The sequence below is a fragment of the Thalassophryne amazonica genome, chromosome 4 (assembly GCF_902500255.1).
Source record: "Thalassophryne amazonica chromosome 4, fThaAma1.1, whole genome shotgun sequence".
In the NCBI taxonomy this organism is placed as follows: Eukaryota; Metazoa; Chordata; class Actinopteri; order Batrachoidiformes; family Batrachoididae; genus Thalassophryne; species Thalassophryne amazonica.
Genome location: NC_047106.1, coordinates 16,988,454 through 17,003,755, shown reverse-complemented (window position 1 = coordinate 17,003,755; position 15,302 = coordinate 16,988,454). Strand labels below are relative to the sequence as shown.

Here is a 15,302-nt window from a genome sequence, read left to right as displayed (position 1 = left end):
ATACTTGAAGAGGTCATGTTGCCTTATGCTGAAGAAGACATGCCCTTGAAATGGGTCTTTCAACAAGACAATGACCCCAAGCACACTAGTAAATGAGCAAAATCTTGGTTCCAAACCAACAAAATTAATGCCTCGCAGATGTGAAGAAATCATGAAAAACTGTGGTTATACAACTAAATACTAGTTTAGTGATTCACAGGATTGCTAAAAAAGCAGTTTGAACATAATAGTTTTGAGTTTGTAGCGTCAACAGCAGATGCTACTATTATTGTGATATAATACTATTATTTATTTTTTTTTACTAATAGCCCAATTTCATAGCCTTAAGAGTGTGCATATCATGAATGCTTGGTCTTGTTGGATTTGTGAGAATCTACTGAATCTACCGGTACCTTGTTTCCCATGTAACAATAAGAAATGTACTCAAAATCTGGATTAATCTTTAGTCACATAGCACTACTATTATTCTGAACACTACAGTAACTTTTCAGTTAGCTGATTAGTGGTTATCAAAGCTAACTTTTTGGTTAGCTGTGCCCATTAGTGCCTCCACCTAAACGTCAAAGAAGACGTGGCTGTTGGAGATATTCACGGTAGCAGCGCTAACTATAGCAACCAGTCATTGAAGATTTGAATACCGCTGTGATTAAAGCAGCGATGCTGTCTAAGCTGAATCAGCAGTTTGCAGTGAAGTCACCATCATGCAGAAACTGTCTGTGAACATTAGCAGTTACTGTTTTTTGTTGATGTAGGTCTTGAGCTATATGGGGTCCACACCATATCTGATTATAATGTGCCTTTCTCTTTCAGGCGAAAATATTTAACAATGATGAAAAGAAATTCCAGCAGCATATTCAGAGCCAGCAGAAGAAAGAACTCAATAGTTTCCTCGAATCACAGAAGCGAGAGTACAAACTCCGTAAGGAGCAACTTAAAGAGGTAGAGGCATAGAGGCATCTTTGTGCATTGTTGCGTCATACAGTGAGGTCAGCAGTGTGCCTGCTGATGGATATCAATCTCTCCTGCCAATGATAATTTGCTCCCCCCCACTTATTTCTTTCTTTCTTTCTTTAGGAATTGAATGAAAACCAGTCAACACCCAAGAAGGAGAAGCAGGAGTGGCTATCCAAGCAGAAAGAGAACTTCCAGCACTACCAGGCAGAGGAAGAGGCCAACCTGCAGCGCAGACAAAGGCAGTACTTGGAGCTGGAGTGCCGCAGGTTCAAGCGAAGGATCTTGGTTGCCCGCCACAATATTGAACAGGACTTAGTGCGTGAGGTGAGCAATCTTCATTTTCCACTGAACCACAGTCTCATCAAACGTTAGTGAACTTTAGCTGTTAGTCAAATAGCCCAGCAATGTGAACTCCATGATGCTGTGAGACATCTCGTCACTAAAAAGTGATTTTACCGTCTATTTTCACTGTGTTCAAACTTTGGGTTTATATCACATGAAGGAAAAAAAATCAACAAATTGGGGTTGAAGCAGTGTTAAATTGTTGAACTGTGATTTAGTTTTTGTGCAGTGGTATAAAAATATGTTTGCCTTACAGCATTATAAGCATGGGAGGCCGCCAGGCCAGAAATATTTAGTTAATAACACTACCAAAAAATAAGCCCAAATAAGCATTAAGTTGTATGTGAATAATCAATTCAGTGCATCCATAGCCCTTTGAGTCTGGTATTCTCCCACACAAACAACCTTCTGTGAAGGAAATGTTTTTATCTGACAGGGTGCTGTTCATCTTGATTTATTTTCAGTCCTACTGGCAGTCAGCTGATTGCAACAACATTGACAACACCCGCTGCAGTCCACATCAGTGCAACCAGAGCTGTAGATGGTGTCGGGCATCAGAATGTGACATCTACTGAACAGATTTTAACTAGTAAAACAATGAAAAAAGTTGTACTTGTTTTTATGAAATGCTCTCACATTTATGTTAAAAATGCCTCAATAACTCCTTTCACACCATAATCTGTGCTGATAAAGACATGTCTGTCTCACACACACACGCATGCATATATATATAAATAAATAAATACATTTTTTTTTTTCATTTAACCTTTATTTTACCAGGGAAGTCCCATTGAGATTAAAAACCTCTTTTTCAAGGGAGCCCTGGCCAAGATGCAGCAATAAAAATAGTTACAGTATAAAATAAATTAATTAATTAAAACAAGTACATGTGAAGGAGGCTGTCTCAAGTGCTCTATCTGGCTTTAAAGTCATTTAATGTGATCAGTTCTGTAAGTTTCCAGTCCTTTTGCAAAGTGTTCCATGAAGAAGGGGCAGAGAAGGTGAAGGACCTTTTTCCAGTTTTAGTGCGGACATAAGGAACAGAGTAGCAAATGTTCGTTGGAACGCAAACCATAAGAATCAACACTTCTCTGTGTGATTAAGTTACAGATGTACGAGGGCAGTAATCCAAGCATGGCCTTATAAATAAAAGTATACCAGTGGATCAACCTCCTGGTGGACAAAGAAGGCCATCGCACTCGAGAGTACAGTTCACAATGACCAGTCAGAGTCCTACAGTTCGTAATGAACCTCAAGGAAGCATGATATCAATCAATCAATTTTTTTATATAGCCCCAAATCACAACAAACAGTTGCCCCAAGGCGCTTTATATTGGAAGGCAAGGCCATACATAATTATGTAAACCCCAACGGTCAAAACGACCCCCTGTGAGCAAGCACTTGGCTACAGTGGGAAGGAAAAACTCCCTTTTAACAGGAAGAAACCTCCAGCAGAACCAGGCTCAGGGAGGGGCAGTCTTCTGCTGGGACTGGTTGGGGCTGAGGGAGAGAACCAGGAAAAAGACATGCTGTGGAGGGGAGCAGAGATCGATCACTAATGATTAAATGCAGAGTGGTGCATACAGAGCAAAAAGAGAAAGAAACAGTGCATCATGGGAACCCCCCAGCAGTCTACATCTATAGCAGCATAACTAAGGGATGGTTCAGGGTCACCTGATCCAGCCCTAACTATAAGCTTTAGCAAAAAGGAAAGTTTTAAGCCTAATCTTAAAAGTAGAGAGGGTGTCTGTCTCCCTGATCTGAATTGGGAGCTGGTTCCACAGGAGAGGAGCCTGAAAGCTGAAGGCTCTGCCTCCCATTCTACTCTTACAAACCCTAGGAACTACAAGTAAGCCTGCAGTCTGAGCGAAGCGCTCTATTGGGGTGATATGGTACTACGAGGTCCCTAAGATAAGATGGGACCTGATTATTCAAAACCTTATAAGTAAGAAGAAGAATTTTAAATTCTATTCTAGAATTAACAGGAAGCCAATGAAGAGAGGCCAATATGGGTGAGATATGCTCTCTCCTTCTAGTCCCCGTCAGTACTCTAGCTGCAGCATTTGAATTAACTGAAGGCTTTTTAGGGAACTTTTAGGACAACCTGATAATAATGAATTACAATAGTCCAGCCTAGAGGAAATAAATGCATGAATTAGTTTTTCAGCATCACTCTGAGACAAGACCTTTCTGATTTTAGAGATATTGCGTAAATGCAAAAAAGCAGTCCTACATATTTGTTTAATATGCGCTTTGAATGACATATCCTGATCAAAAATGACTCCAAGATTTCTCACAGTATTACTAGAGGTCAGGGTAATGCCATCCAGAGTAAGGATCTGGTTAGACACCATGTTTCTAAGATTTGTGGGGCCAAGTACAATAACTTCAGTTTTATCTGAGTTTAAAAGCAGGAAATTAGAGGTCATCCATGTCTTTATGTCTGTAAGACAATCCTGCAGTTTAGCTAATTGGTGTGTGTCCTCTGGCTTCATGGATAGATAAAGCTGGGTATCATCTGCGTAACAGTGAACATTTAAGCAATACCGTCTAATAATACTGCCTAAGGGAAGCATGTATAAAGTGAATAAAATTGGTCCTAGCACAGAACCTTGTGGAACTCCATAATTAACTTTAGTCTGTGAAGAAGATTCCCCATTTACATGAACAAATTGTAATCTATTAGACAAATATGATTCAAAACCACCGCAGCGCAGTGCCTTTAATACCTATGGCATGCTCTAATCTCTGTAATAAAATGTTATGGTCAACAGTATCAAAAGCAGCACGAGGTCTAACAGAACAAGCACAGAGATGAGTCCACTGTCCGAGGCCATAAGAAGATCATTTGTAACCTTCACTAATGCTGTTTCTGTACTATGATGAATTCTAAAACCTGACTGAAACTCTTCAAATAGACCATTCCTCTGCAGATGATCAGTTAGCTGTTTTACAACTACCCTTTCAAGAATTTTTAAGAGAAAAGGAAGGTTGGAGATTGGCCTATAATTAGCTAAGATAGCTGGGTCAAGTGATGGCTTTTTAAGTAATGGTTTAATTACTGCCACCTTAAAAGCCTGTGGTCATTACTAATTAAAGTTAATGGGATATACAGAGTCAATCTTTCTCCTCCCTGCCTTTGTGGGAACATTGGCAGACACTCCCCAAGTAGAGCGGCGTGTGGCTTTGCTTTGAACCAATGAAGCATTGATCCGTCTCACTGCTTCGATGGTTTGTTGTATTATAGCACTTTATCTTAATTTTCTCCCGCTAAAACCCTAAAGAGCATATGTCTGTGAGTAATATTTACCTTTTTTTTTATATTAAACCGACCTGTTATGGTCTTCTAAAACAGTTGATGTATTTTATAACTTAAAAACGGGACCGATGCTAACACGTTAGCTTGTCTGTGGTGTTTTCAATGTTAAAGTTAACATTAAGCTGTTCGCTTCTCAGCACAGTTTGTGTGCATGTTTTCTGTATAATAAATAATTAATGGCTTAGTGTTTATCATAAGAGTCAAATGTATTATGAATTGTAATTTTTTTTAGTTATTTTTATTTATATATTTAATAGTAATAGCAACAACAACAACAAAAGTAATAACTAATTTTGCTACAATACAATTTTAGAGAAACGGACAAAAAGAACCTGATAAAACAAAACACAACAGAAAAGGTAAAACCAACTAACAATGAACATAAATAAATAAATATAGAAATAAATAACTGTTTCCTGTGAACACCTAGTGACTCTTACACCTCCACTTCATCCCTGTTTTATTTAAGTTTAATAATTTGTTTTGGTCAAACCACAAGCTATGTTTTTACAACAGAAAAAATAAAATACAGTAAACTGCACATTTGTGTCTTTTTTCATGAAAATATCTTATTAAAGATCACATACACTTTAGTCAGGCCTTTAAAATACTTTTGTGGACTCTTGCTGTAATATGTTGTCAGTGGATGAGATAGTTGCTGTAGGCATCTAAAAATACTCATCGGGTGAAACCTGATAGAAATCTCTCTGTGGCGTGTCAGTGATGTATGTATGTGCAAAATAAAACATTACTCAAGGTATGTTTTTGACGAGAATATAACATCATAACTTTATTACAAGCTCAAACGTTGATGTTGCGTGATAAAGTCCTTTTAATAATAACTCACTTCAAGAAATAATGGCAAAACTCATTTCCATTAGTAATGCCAAAACTCAACTCAGGTAAGTTAAAAAACAACAAAAAAAGATTAATCAATTACTAAAATAATCGTGAGTTGCAGCCCACGTTTGTTTTCCGAGTGAGAGCATTTTACAGATTAAATGTGAATAAGCCAGTTTTGAGTTTCTCAGTGCGCATGCGTTTTCTAAACTGGTGACAGTGTTACTTTGTGCACAGCAGAACAATGTTGTCAGTTGCTTTAGGCCCTAATTTTGTATTTTATTGACTGTACAGCCAGCAACACAGCACCCATTTGGTTCATTCGCTAAAATAACCAGTCCACTCATTAAAATAACCAGAATGTACAAAATTTGACTTGCTTTTTAAAAAAAAAACATTCTGTGGGAGATCCCCCAGACCCCCGTAGTTTGAAGTGAGTTTTCTTTGTTTCAGAGGGCTTCATACCCATTAAAATTCAGCAGAATATACAAAATTTAACTTGCTCTTTTAAAAAATTTCTGGGGGAGATCCCCCAGACCCCCCATAATCAATACTGTGTTTTTACTTCACAGATTGAAGTGAGTTTTATTTGTTTCAGAGGGCTTCATAACTGTTAAAATTCAGCAGAATACACAAAATTTGACTTGGTCTTTAAAAAAAAAAAAAATATATATATATATATATATATATATATATATAACTGAAGTTTTTTTTTTTTTTTTTTTTTTTTTTTTTTTTTTTAATGTGACTGCACGTCTGCCGCTCTCCAGCGCAGTAATGAGGTCTACTAAGTGGTGGCTCAGGGGCCACATAAAGTCTACTCTGCTTTTGTGTGGACACGCTTCAACAGGGTGTCTGGATTTAGAGTTTGAAGAAAAAGCGGTTCCATGTGCACCCTGAGATCTGTCAGTGATGACTGGTGGGGTTCTGACAATAAATATCCACAATAAATTTTGCATATACAGTGGTCCCTCATTTATCGCGGGAGTTACATTCTAAAAATAACCTGCGACAGACGAAATCCGCGAAGTAGTCAGCGTTATATTTTGCAATTATTATAGATGCTTTAAGGCTGTAAAACCCCTCACTACACACTTTGTACACTTTTCTCAAACAGGTATTAACATTTTCTCACTTTCCTCTCCTGTGTAAACACTCTCAAAGTTCAAACCTTAGTAGAAAAATAAGTCCAGTATTATAGAATGAAACAAAGATCAAAACCTGTTTTCAGGCCCAAACATTTGTTTGAGAAATAAAAATAGAACATTTTCCTATGAATAATTATGATGGCTTTTAGAACTAACGAATTTAATTTTAATGATCAACCTACGAGGTTGGACACATAAGAAATTATTAATAGTGACTCACCAGTATTTCACAGTTCCTCGGATCGCGCCTCTTCGTCGTGGCGCTGCTCCGCTGTCACGTATTTTTCCACTGAGTGACGCCTCAGTGCAGGTGTCTTTTTCCGAATGAAGAACACAATTATGGGTAGTTGTTGGCGCTCTTTTTCTTCTGGGCGAGAAGATTATAAACAGACACGCAGAACACAATGCGCGTACTCTTTCTTCACTCACTGCCTCCGGTGTTACCGTTGCGGGACCTGCAAAGAATCCAAGTCATTAAAAAAATACAAGCCTCTCTCAGTGGCCACGGAGCTCTGTGGCTGCAGTTACCGAGACCATGCAGCGCTGCGGATTTTTCCGCAAGAATTCTATCCTTGCGGGCTGCTGGAGCGCTCTGCATCAAAACAGCGAGGGTAGTCTCTGGACCTGTTGCCAGATTTTGGCCGCAACTCCGCACAGCGGACAGTGGGGCGGTGTGAGTGGCCCGCTGCGGCGCTTACCGAGCCCACAGACTCGGTAAGCGCAGTGAGAGCAATTGTGATGCCGACCGCCCGCCTGATGAGGATGCAGAACACTATGCGCTGTTAAAAAGAAGCAGCAGCATGCAAAATTGCACTAAATCAATCCGCGAAACTGCAAGGCTGCGAAAGGTGAACCGTGTTATAGCGAGGGACCACTGTACCTAAATACATTGTTTGCAGCATTGCAGTTACTAGTGTGGTTAGTAAATCTGAAACCGAGTGATCAGAGTCTTTTGGTATTCTTTAATATGGAAAAAAAAAAAAACTTGTCGTGTTTTGTGAAAAGTAATTTAACTTCATTTCTCCCGCGTGTGTTTTATCAGGAGCTCAACAAACGGCAGACCCAGAAGGACTTGGAACATGCAATGCTTCTGAGACACCACGAGTCCATGCAAGACCGGGAGATCCGCCAGCTCAACACCATCCAATTGACACGAGCAGAACTGATCCGCCTGCAGCATCAGACAGAGTTGACCAATCAGCAGGAGTACAACAAAAGGAGAGACAGAGAACTTCGACGTAAACATGTTATGGAGCTTCGTCAACAACCAAAGAGCCTCAAGGTGAGAGTTCTACCTCCTTGAGGTGCTGTGCACATGCATACATTCTGTATGCTTGTCAGTAGATGAACTCTTCTTCAGTTTTGAGCTTACACATCAAAGTGCACAGCCACTGAGATATAGATGGATAGGTAGGTAGATATTAGGGGTGTCATAATACATGTATTTGTATTGCACACAGTGGTTCGTTGCACAGAACTGTATGCAGAATACACTGCACGACACTGCAGAGTATGATTATAGACACGTGCGTATTTATTTCCAAAAGTCTGACGCATTTCATCTCATGTCCACAGGCTGTGTCCCTTCAGTTTCATGATCTGGGTGGGAAGGCGGGGTCTTTCTCCCCTTTGACTACACGAGGCGAGCCCCCCCCCCCCCCCCCCCCCCCAAGTCTGCTGTGTCCAACTCGAAAAGAGAAAAAGACAGTTAAAGCCAGTGACCAGATTTAACCCAGAAACTTTAGAGGCATTAATGAAATTGGTTAATTTAATCTTTTTTCTTCAGAAAGATGACCCTAAAAGCGAAAGTGTACCGATATGCGTTTGTGTTGAGTCACTGTCCCCGAATGAGGTCAGTACACTTTTGAGTTTAGACAGAAAGCGCCACACAACAAATGCAACAAGTCTTCCTTAATTTTGCTCATCACATGGTCCGTGGTAGCTCTGTACGTCTCAGGTTTACTATATATATATATATATATATATATATATATATATATATATATATATATATATATATATATATATATATATATATATATATATAAGAAAAATACTTCTGAGCTCTCTGCAGTTCTCCATCTCTGAGCTATATGTTTTGCTGCCTGGGTTAATCAACAGTCTGCTACAAAAGTAAATTTGTAATGAAGAAAATGAATTTCTGTGATGTTTGTATGCAAATAAAGGGATCTTCATCGTGATTTTCTATGTTAATGCAATGTGCCAGTCCAAAGAGGTCCAGATCAAGAAGCAGTTCCAGGACACCTGTAAGATTCAGACCAGACAGTACAAAGCACTGAGGAACCATCTGCTGGAGACCACTCCAAAGTCTGAACACAAGGCCGTCCTGAAGCGCCTGAAACAGGAGCAGCACCGCAAACTGGCCATCTTGGCAGAGCAGTATGACCACTCTATCAGTGAGATGCTTTCCACTCAGGTGGTGAGTCTACATGCATGTGTGTGAAGGAACGCTGACTTTTCATGGATTATATTTTGAGTGCTGTGGATGTCAGAATTGGCAGCCGCGCTGATCCCAACCCTTTCTGTGACCTCAGCTACGCCTGGATGAAGCTCAGGAGTCTCAGTGCAAGATCCTACGAATGCAGCTGCTGCAAGAGCTAGAGCTTCTCAATGCCTATCAGAGCAAGATCAAGATGCAGACAGAAGCACAGCAAGAGCGCGAGAGGAAGGACTTGGAGCAGCGGGTGTCCCTCAGGAGGGCGTTACTGGAACAGAAGGTTGTGGACATTGTTTGTTGTTTTTATATTATGTACAAGCATCTCATTTGATGTAAATATCATGCTGCCAGCAAATTCACCTTTTAAAAAAGTTGTAGAAATTGTCAATTGTTCACATCCTTCCCAAATTGGATTAAATTAAATGTTTTACAAGATGTTAAAATTTTTAATGTTATCAGCCAAAAACTGACACACACAAACAGACAAGAACGTGGGAGTATGCAGGATTTTATTTTTAAAAACATTACTTGAATTTATTCAATTACAACATAGTAATTGTAGCTTTCTGCAGAAGCCTGTAAAATGCATTAGAACCCGACAGATATATCGTTTAACCAATATGATCCTTTCACAAACACATCTGTATCATTTTTGCAGGTATGAAAACCTTTAACAATAAACAAAGCAGAAAAACATTTTGTCTGCTGGAAATGTTACATAGTTTGTCCAGCAGCCGATTGATTGCTTAGTTTGTTTTTAAGCATGGCTTGGACCCCAATTACCCCTGGGTCACATTAGCTACAAGAGACGAGGCAAAGTGACCTGCTGCAGCAGCGGCCATTTCACAACGATGAGACAAGTGGTTGTGATGCTGCCAGCATGGCGGGGCCCAAATAAACAAGAAGCCTATTTTATACAAATGCTCAGCGATGCGACATGGCATGTGCCAGACCAAGAGAAGGCAGTGTGACGTATGCTGTCTGGATGTTGGTTATATTTATAGTTAAGTTCATGTTTAAACTGTAAAACGTCAAGTCTCAGTTATATTTTAGTAATAAGGGTTTGATAACAATGTTAGGCGTCTCTACCATGTTATTTTATGCATATCTAGGCATACTAGATCATTTTTGCAAGTATAAAAGCACCTAATACCAGTATTGGCCCCCAGAAACTTCATATTCGTCGGGCTTTACAATGCACCAGACTTGAATCAAATCACAACCCCCCCAAATCAGTTCCTCAGTCAGTTGGAACTAGGTTTTGTTGCAAAATAATGTCAAACAGCATCAATAATCTAGGGGCATAAAATTAACTGTTTGTCTGAAACTGTAGGGATATTATCCCCTATACAGATGGAAAAGATGGACCGCAGTTCATAGTTGCGTTTATCTTTCCGGTTCCTTAAAGATGAGCCACAGGGAAAAGTCTGCCCATGTTTACAGTTTATCCTTCCAACGGCTGGCAGAGCAGTTGCCAGGTTCATTGACTGCTGCTGATAACGCCTGTTCTCTGGAGTCTTAGTCACAATAAAAACATTATAATGTCAGATCAGCTGCACAGAAATAAATTACTTTCTTTTTAAAGAAAATTGCTGGTGCTCACATTATCTTTGCCAGGCTATGGGAGCAAATACAGACACTATTAATGCTCTTTGTCATTGAGGCGTCTAGAAATATGGAATGTCCAAAATGGATTTTGTGTGACCACAAATGTACTTTGTGGATGCACTGTATTTACTGAAATATGCAGCTCCACAATGCTTCACTTTCAAAGAAGAACTAATAGTTATGTAATCTTGTGGCAGGTGATGTTGATTATAATGTTGCTTTTGTTTATCTGTGCCGATTCTTGTTCACACCAGTTTTTGTCCTAATATTTACTTGTTGGCCTGGTTTCCAGCATCACAACCACAGGAAAATATGCGTTATCATCAGTAATTCAGCACATGTAGTTTCCCGCCTGCAGCAATGGAATATGACAAAGCTGTCCACAGCCGTGCCCCCACACCCCCCTTGAATTGTTCCTTTCTAATATTATAAATGGCTGTGTGTGTGTGTGTCAGTCAGTCAGTACTGATTTTGTGTGTTCAGTATGTTTGCTGCATGAACAGCTTTTTGTTTTGTTTTGTTTGGTAGATCGAAGAGGAGATGATGTCCCTACAGAACGAGCGCCTGGAGCGAATTCGGAGTCTGCTGGAACGTCAAGCTCACGAGATGGAAGCTTTTGACTCGGAGAGCATGCGTCTGGGCTTCAGCAACATGGTACTGTCGAGCTTCTCTCCAGAGGCCCATGGGAACAGCTTTTCCGGCACTCCGGGAAGTTGGAGTCAACACCAGCAACAGCACCCAGCTGGCTCTCAGGGAGCGCATTGGGGTAGTGTTGGTTCCAGGGTGGGGTCGAGTCACCAAAGCAGCCATTCTTATTACCACTCCAGCCACGGAGGGTCACCTATGCAGCAAGTCTGGGGGCAAGACGGCCCTCAGCCGTGGGTCCATCCATCGGCGGGAGCGCTGGCCTCCCGCAATAGTGCAGTTGTACAGAACAGCCCCCAAGCAGTGGGGAGGACAGCCACAGGAGGGCGCAGTGAGCAAGGCATGAGCAGGAGTACCAGTGTCACCTCTCAGATGTCTAACGGGTCACATCTTTCATTCACATAGATTGTCTATCCACCCTGCAGCGTGAGCGTGGTGACGTAGAATCTGCTACACTTTCCCTGCGACTCTCCTGTGTACAGACGTGTGATTCAACAACTGTTGCTCAGGTCAATATGGCTGGAAGAGGTGCAGCGCCTCTTCACAGCAGTTTACCGGCACACATGCAGATCCTTTTAAGCAGTTTGAGTCTCAGTATGTAATACACTATGTTTATGGGTTTTTGTTTTTAAAGCATCTACAGAAATATTGTCCGCAGTCCACCACCGCTGCTCTCATCTTGCACCTGAAATGGTCAAAAAGCCTTTGATGTGCTTTAGCTGCAGTCCCAGTGTGAAATATAGGCACCCCTTAGCTTTACCTTCAGAATTTAAGTTACATTCAGAAATCAATGCAAATAAACAAATGCCATATCATCAGAATATTTAATAATGTCCAAAGTTAGTAAACAAGAAAACAATGCAGCCCTCTGGTGGGCTGTGAAGGTACTGTAGGTGGGTGGTGGGAAATTATTAAAAATAAATAAGTCCTTTCATTTTAAATTTTGTAATAAAGCTTCAAACTACCCAAAAATGTTTAATTAATTTTTAAAAATATAATTATTGAAACACAAACATGATATTTAAATGTCAAAGTTGTGATTAAAGGTTTGGGTGGGCTGCAGAATTCTTAAATTTGGGAATAGCTGAGTGAATTAAAAATAGAGGTAAGTGTAAATGTGACAGTTTTTGAATTTACAGAAAATCATCCCTTTCACAGCCAGCTTCCTTTTGACAAGTCTGAATGGATGCGTGAAGTTTTCCAAGTCACTGAATGTGCCTTGGAATTTATCAGTCTGTAGGAAATACCACCAGTATGGAACTGTGTGGTAAACCTATGTGGAGTAGGCAGACTTCAGAAATTTACTGACGAGTGAAGGAAGCCGCCAAAACACCCTTGACAACTCTGAGTTATTGGATTGGGGAAACTGCCTAAATCTGAGCTCCAGTTTGCCTGAAAACAAATGGGAGACTTGCATTTGATTTTGCTTTTAATGGTCCTCTTTGCTTATCCATCATAAATCTGTGTAAGTGGTGATGCAACAGAGAAAAAGTGCACACTTCATTCAGTCATATCACAGCCACAGAAGTCCAGAACTCTTTCTGATGTGTCTTGGTGACTTCCCTCACTATTCTCCTTGTTGAGTGCTCACTAAGTTTTTGAGAACTGCCTACTGTGTAGTGTTTTTTTTTTTTCTCCCCCCTAAAAGTTGTCAATGAAGTCTTATTCACCAACATGGAAATGTTCATATATCATCTCCGGACTTGTCCAAGGAAAACTGGCTGTAAAAGTGATTTCTTGTACATTCATCAAAGTGTGCCAATGACTCACTATATATATATATATATATATATATATATATATATATATATATATGAAAGGATTTTTGTTGTGGTTCAGTTAATTTGGACATTTTATTAAATATTTTGATTGTATAAAATTACATTTATTTGTGAATGTAACTTTTCTATATTATCTAATTACAATTCGGGCTCCAACAATATCCTCAGAAATGTGGTATCAATCACTTGCAGGAACTTTTTGCTGTTTAGGCTCCACCCCCGCCCTGCAAACAGTGCACGGGCAGATTTACTGATGGTGGGTTTAAGAAAAAAGCAGCAGATGTAACTGAAGATGAGCTGCTGTTGTGATGCCAGCCTGCTGTGATGGTCATTGTGGTAGATTACATCGCCCCTCCACCCGCCGGCCGCTTTTTTTTTTACTTCCTGATCGTCAGTTAAAATGAGACTTCAGAGCCAAATATTAATCTCAAGTCCAGGCAATATTTTTCTACAATCCTAACACTGCGTGCCTTTTCAGCCTTTTAATTTTAGTTGCATCTCTTTATTCAGTTTTATTTGCAGTTCGTTAGCATTTGGAGATCAATGCCATTGTGTGTGTGTACCTCAGATCCCAATGTGTTTTCTCATCATGAGTAATAACTGTGCACAGTAATGAGTACATGCATAATTTGTGAGAAATACAAACTTGCTTGTTCCTTTGAGAATCTACATTTTGAAATGTGACCAATGGGTTCAGAATATAGTCAGGTTTGTCTAATTTGGCTGGTGGGGGTGTTTTACAAAACTAATACATTTTTAAAACCCTGTTCAGTAGTGAATCAGAAAATGTTTTTTACTTCCTCAGATGCCAGTATGATGCAGTCTTGGACTGGGCAGAAAATGTTGACCTTTAAATTCTGACGTCTGTATATATCCAGTTCAGTCTAAATTTCAGGGGTCAAGGAATCCGGCGGTACTAAATATAAATATGTTGGTATGAAGATGGCAATATTCTTATATTAACCTGAATAATGTAAAGAGCATTTTCTGATGACCTTCACCTGAATAAGGCCATAATCAGAATAAGAAGTAATCAAATTTAAAACGGGGGATGTTCCAGTTTTAGTCAGATAATTGACATGTGTTGTGGATGTCTTACTGGAGTTTTAAATGCATTTTACACCACATAAAGCGTAATGCAGCTGAGTCATTAATCAGACTTTGTCACGTAAACAGGAATATGAACTGAATATTTTTTTTTTTACTCTCGTATAATCACCATAATCTCAAAAAAAAATCTTTAGAACAAGGCGGATAATCGTATTATTGCCGTCCATGTAAACATGTGGATTGACATCTCAGATTTTTCAATGCGTGTAATTACATTTTATGTAATCCAGATCTCTGGATTACATAAAATCCATTGCAGTAGCATGTATTGCATTTTTTTTGTGGCCAAACCAACTTTTTTTTTTGTACTAGAAGAAGTGACTGTAATGGGTTTTAGATCCCAAGTTCAAAACTTCAGCTCAACGTTTTGAGTGTGCTTCAAAATAACAGAAATGTGAATCCATCTCTGACAACTGAGTAAAAAAGTGTAAACAAGGAATAACTGTCTAAATTAGTGAGTTTAATAGTTAATTTGTTCAGAATTTTAAGAAAAAGGTTTGCAGTACTGTGTGTCATACACAGCCACCACCACTGCTACTGTAAATATTTCCGCCCGGTTCCTTTTGAGTAAATACCCATTGGTGTCAGGTACCTTGGCCCCTCCCACAATGGGGGTGTAACTGTAAAATTCAGATACATGCCTCAAAAGCCAAATGGGTTTATCTAAATAAATGGTAAATGGCCTGCTTTTATATAGCGCTTTTCAGTCTGCATCAGACGCTCAATGCGCTTTACACATCAATGCCTCACATTCACCCCGATGTCAGGCTGCTGCCATACAAGGCGCCCACTACACACCAGGAGCAACCAGGGGATTAAGGACCTTGCCCAAGGACCCTTAGTGATTTTCCAGTCAGGCTGGGATTTGAACCGAGGATCCTCTAGTCTCAAGCCCAACACCTTAACCACAAGACCATCACTTATCGCTGATTGGTTATACTCAGTTCTAACTAGCACTGTTGGCTCTCTTGCCCCCCAAAAATGTAGGTTTAGCTACGAGACTCAGTCATAAGTAAACTCAGTCAAGAATTTGAGACATCAGTATTTGAAAGTCACTTATTTCTAGAATCAAAGGTGGCAACAAAATGAATACAGGA

At 39.8% G+C, this 15,302-nt stretch overlaps 1 protein-coding gene across 1 annotated transcript in view; it reads left to right on the top strand.

Moving 5' to 3' along the window:
* Positions 1-12,943, top strand: part of taok1a (TAO kinase 1a) — a 60,816-nt gene extending 47,873 nt beyond the window's left edge. The window contains exons 15-20 of the mRNA XM_034169148.1: positions 811-939; positions 1,075-1,278; positions 7,646-7,885; positions 8,831-9,043; positions 9,159-9,341; positions 11,198-12,943. Of these exons, the coding sequence (XP_034025039.1) occupies positions 811-939; positions 1,075-1,278; positions 7,646-7,885; positions 8,831-9,043; positions 9,159-9,341; positions 11,198-11,719 (1,491 nt within the window). The 3' untranslated portion in view covers positions 11,720-12,943. The remainder of the gene's footprint in view (positions 1-810; positions 940-1,074; positions 1,279-7,645; positions 7,886-8,830; positions 9,044-9,158; positions 9,342-11,197) is intronic.
* The last annotated feature ends 2,359 nt before the right edge of the window (positions 12,944-15,302 follow it).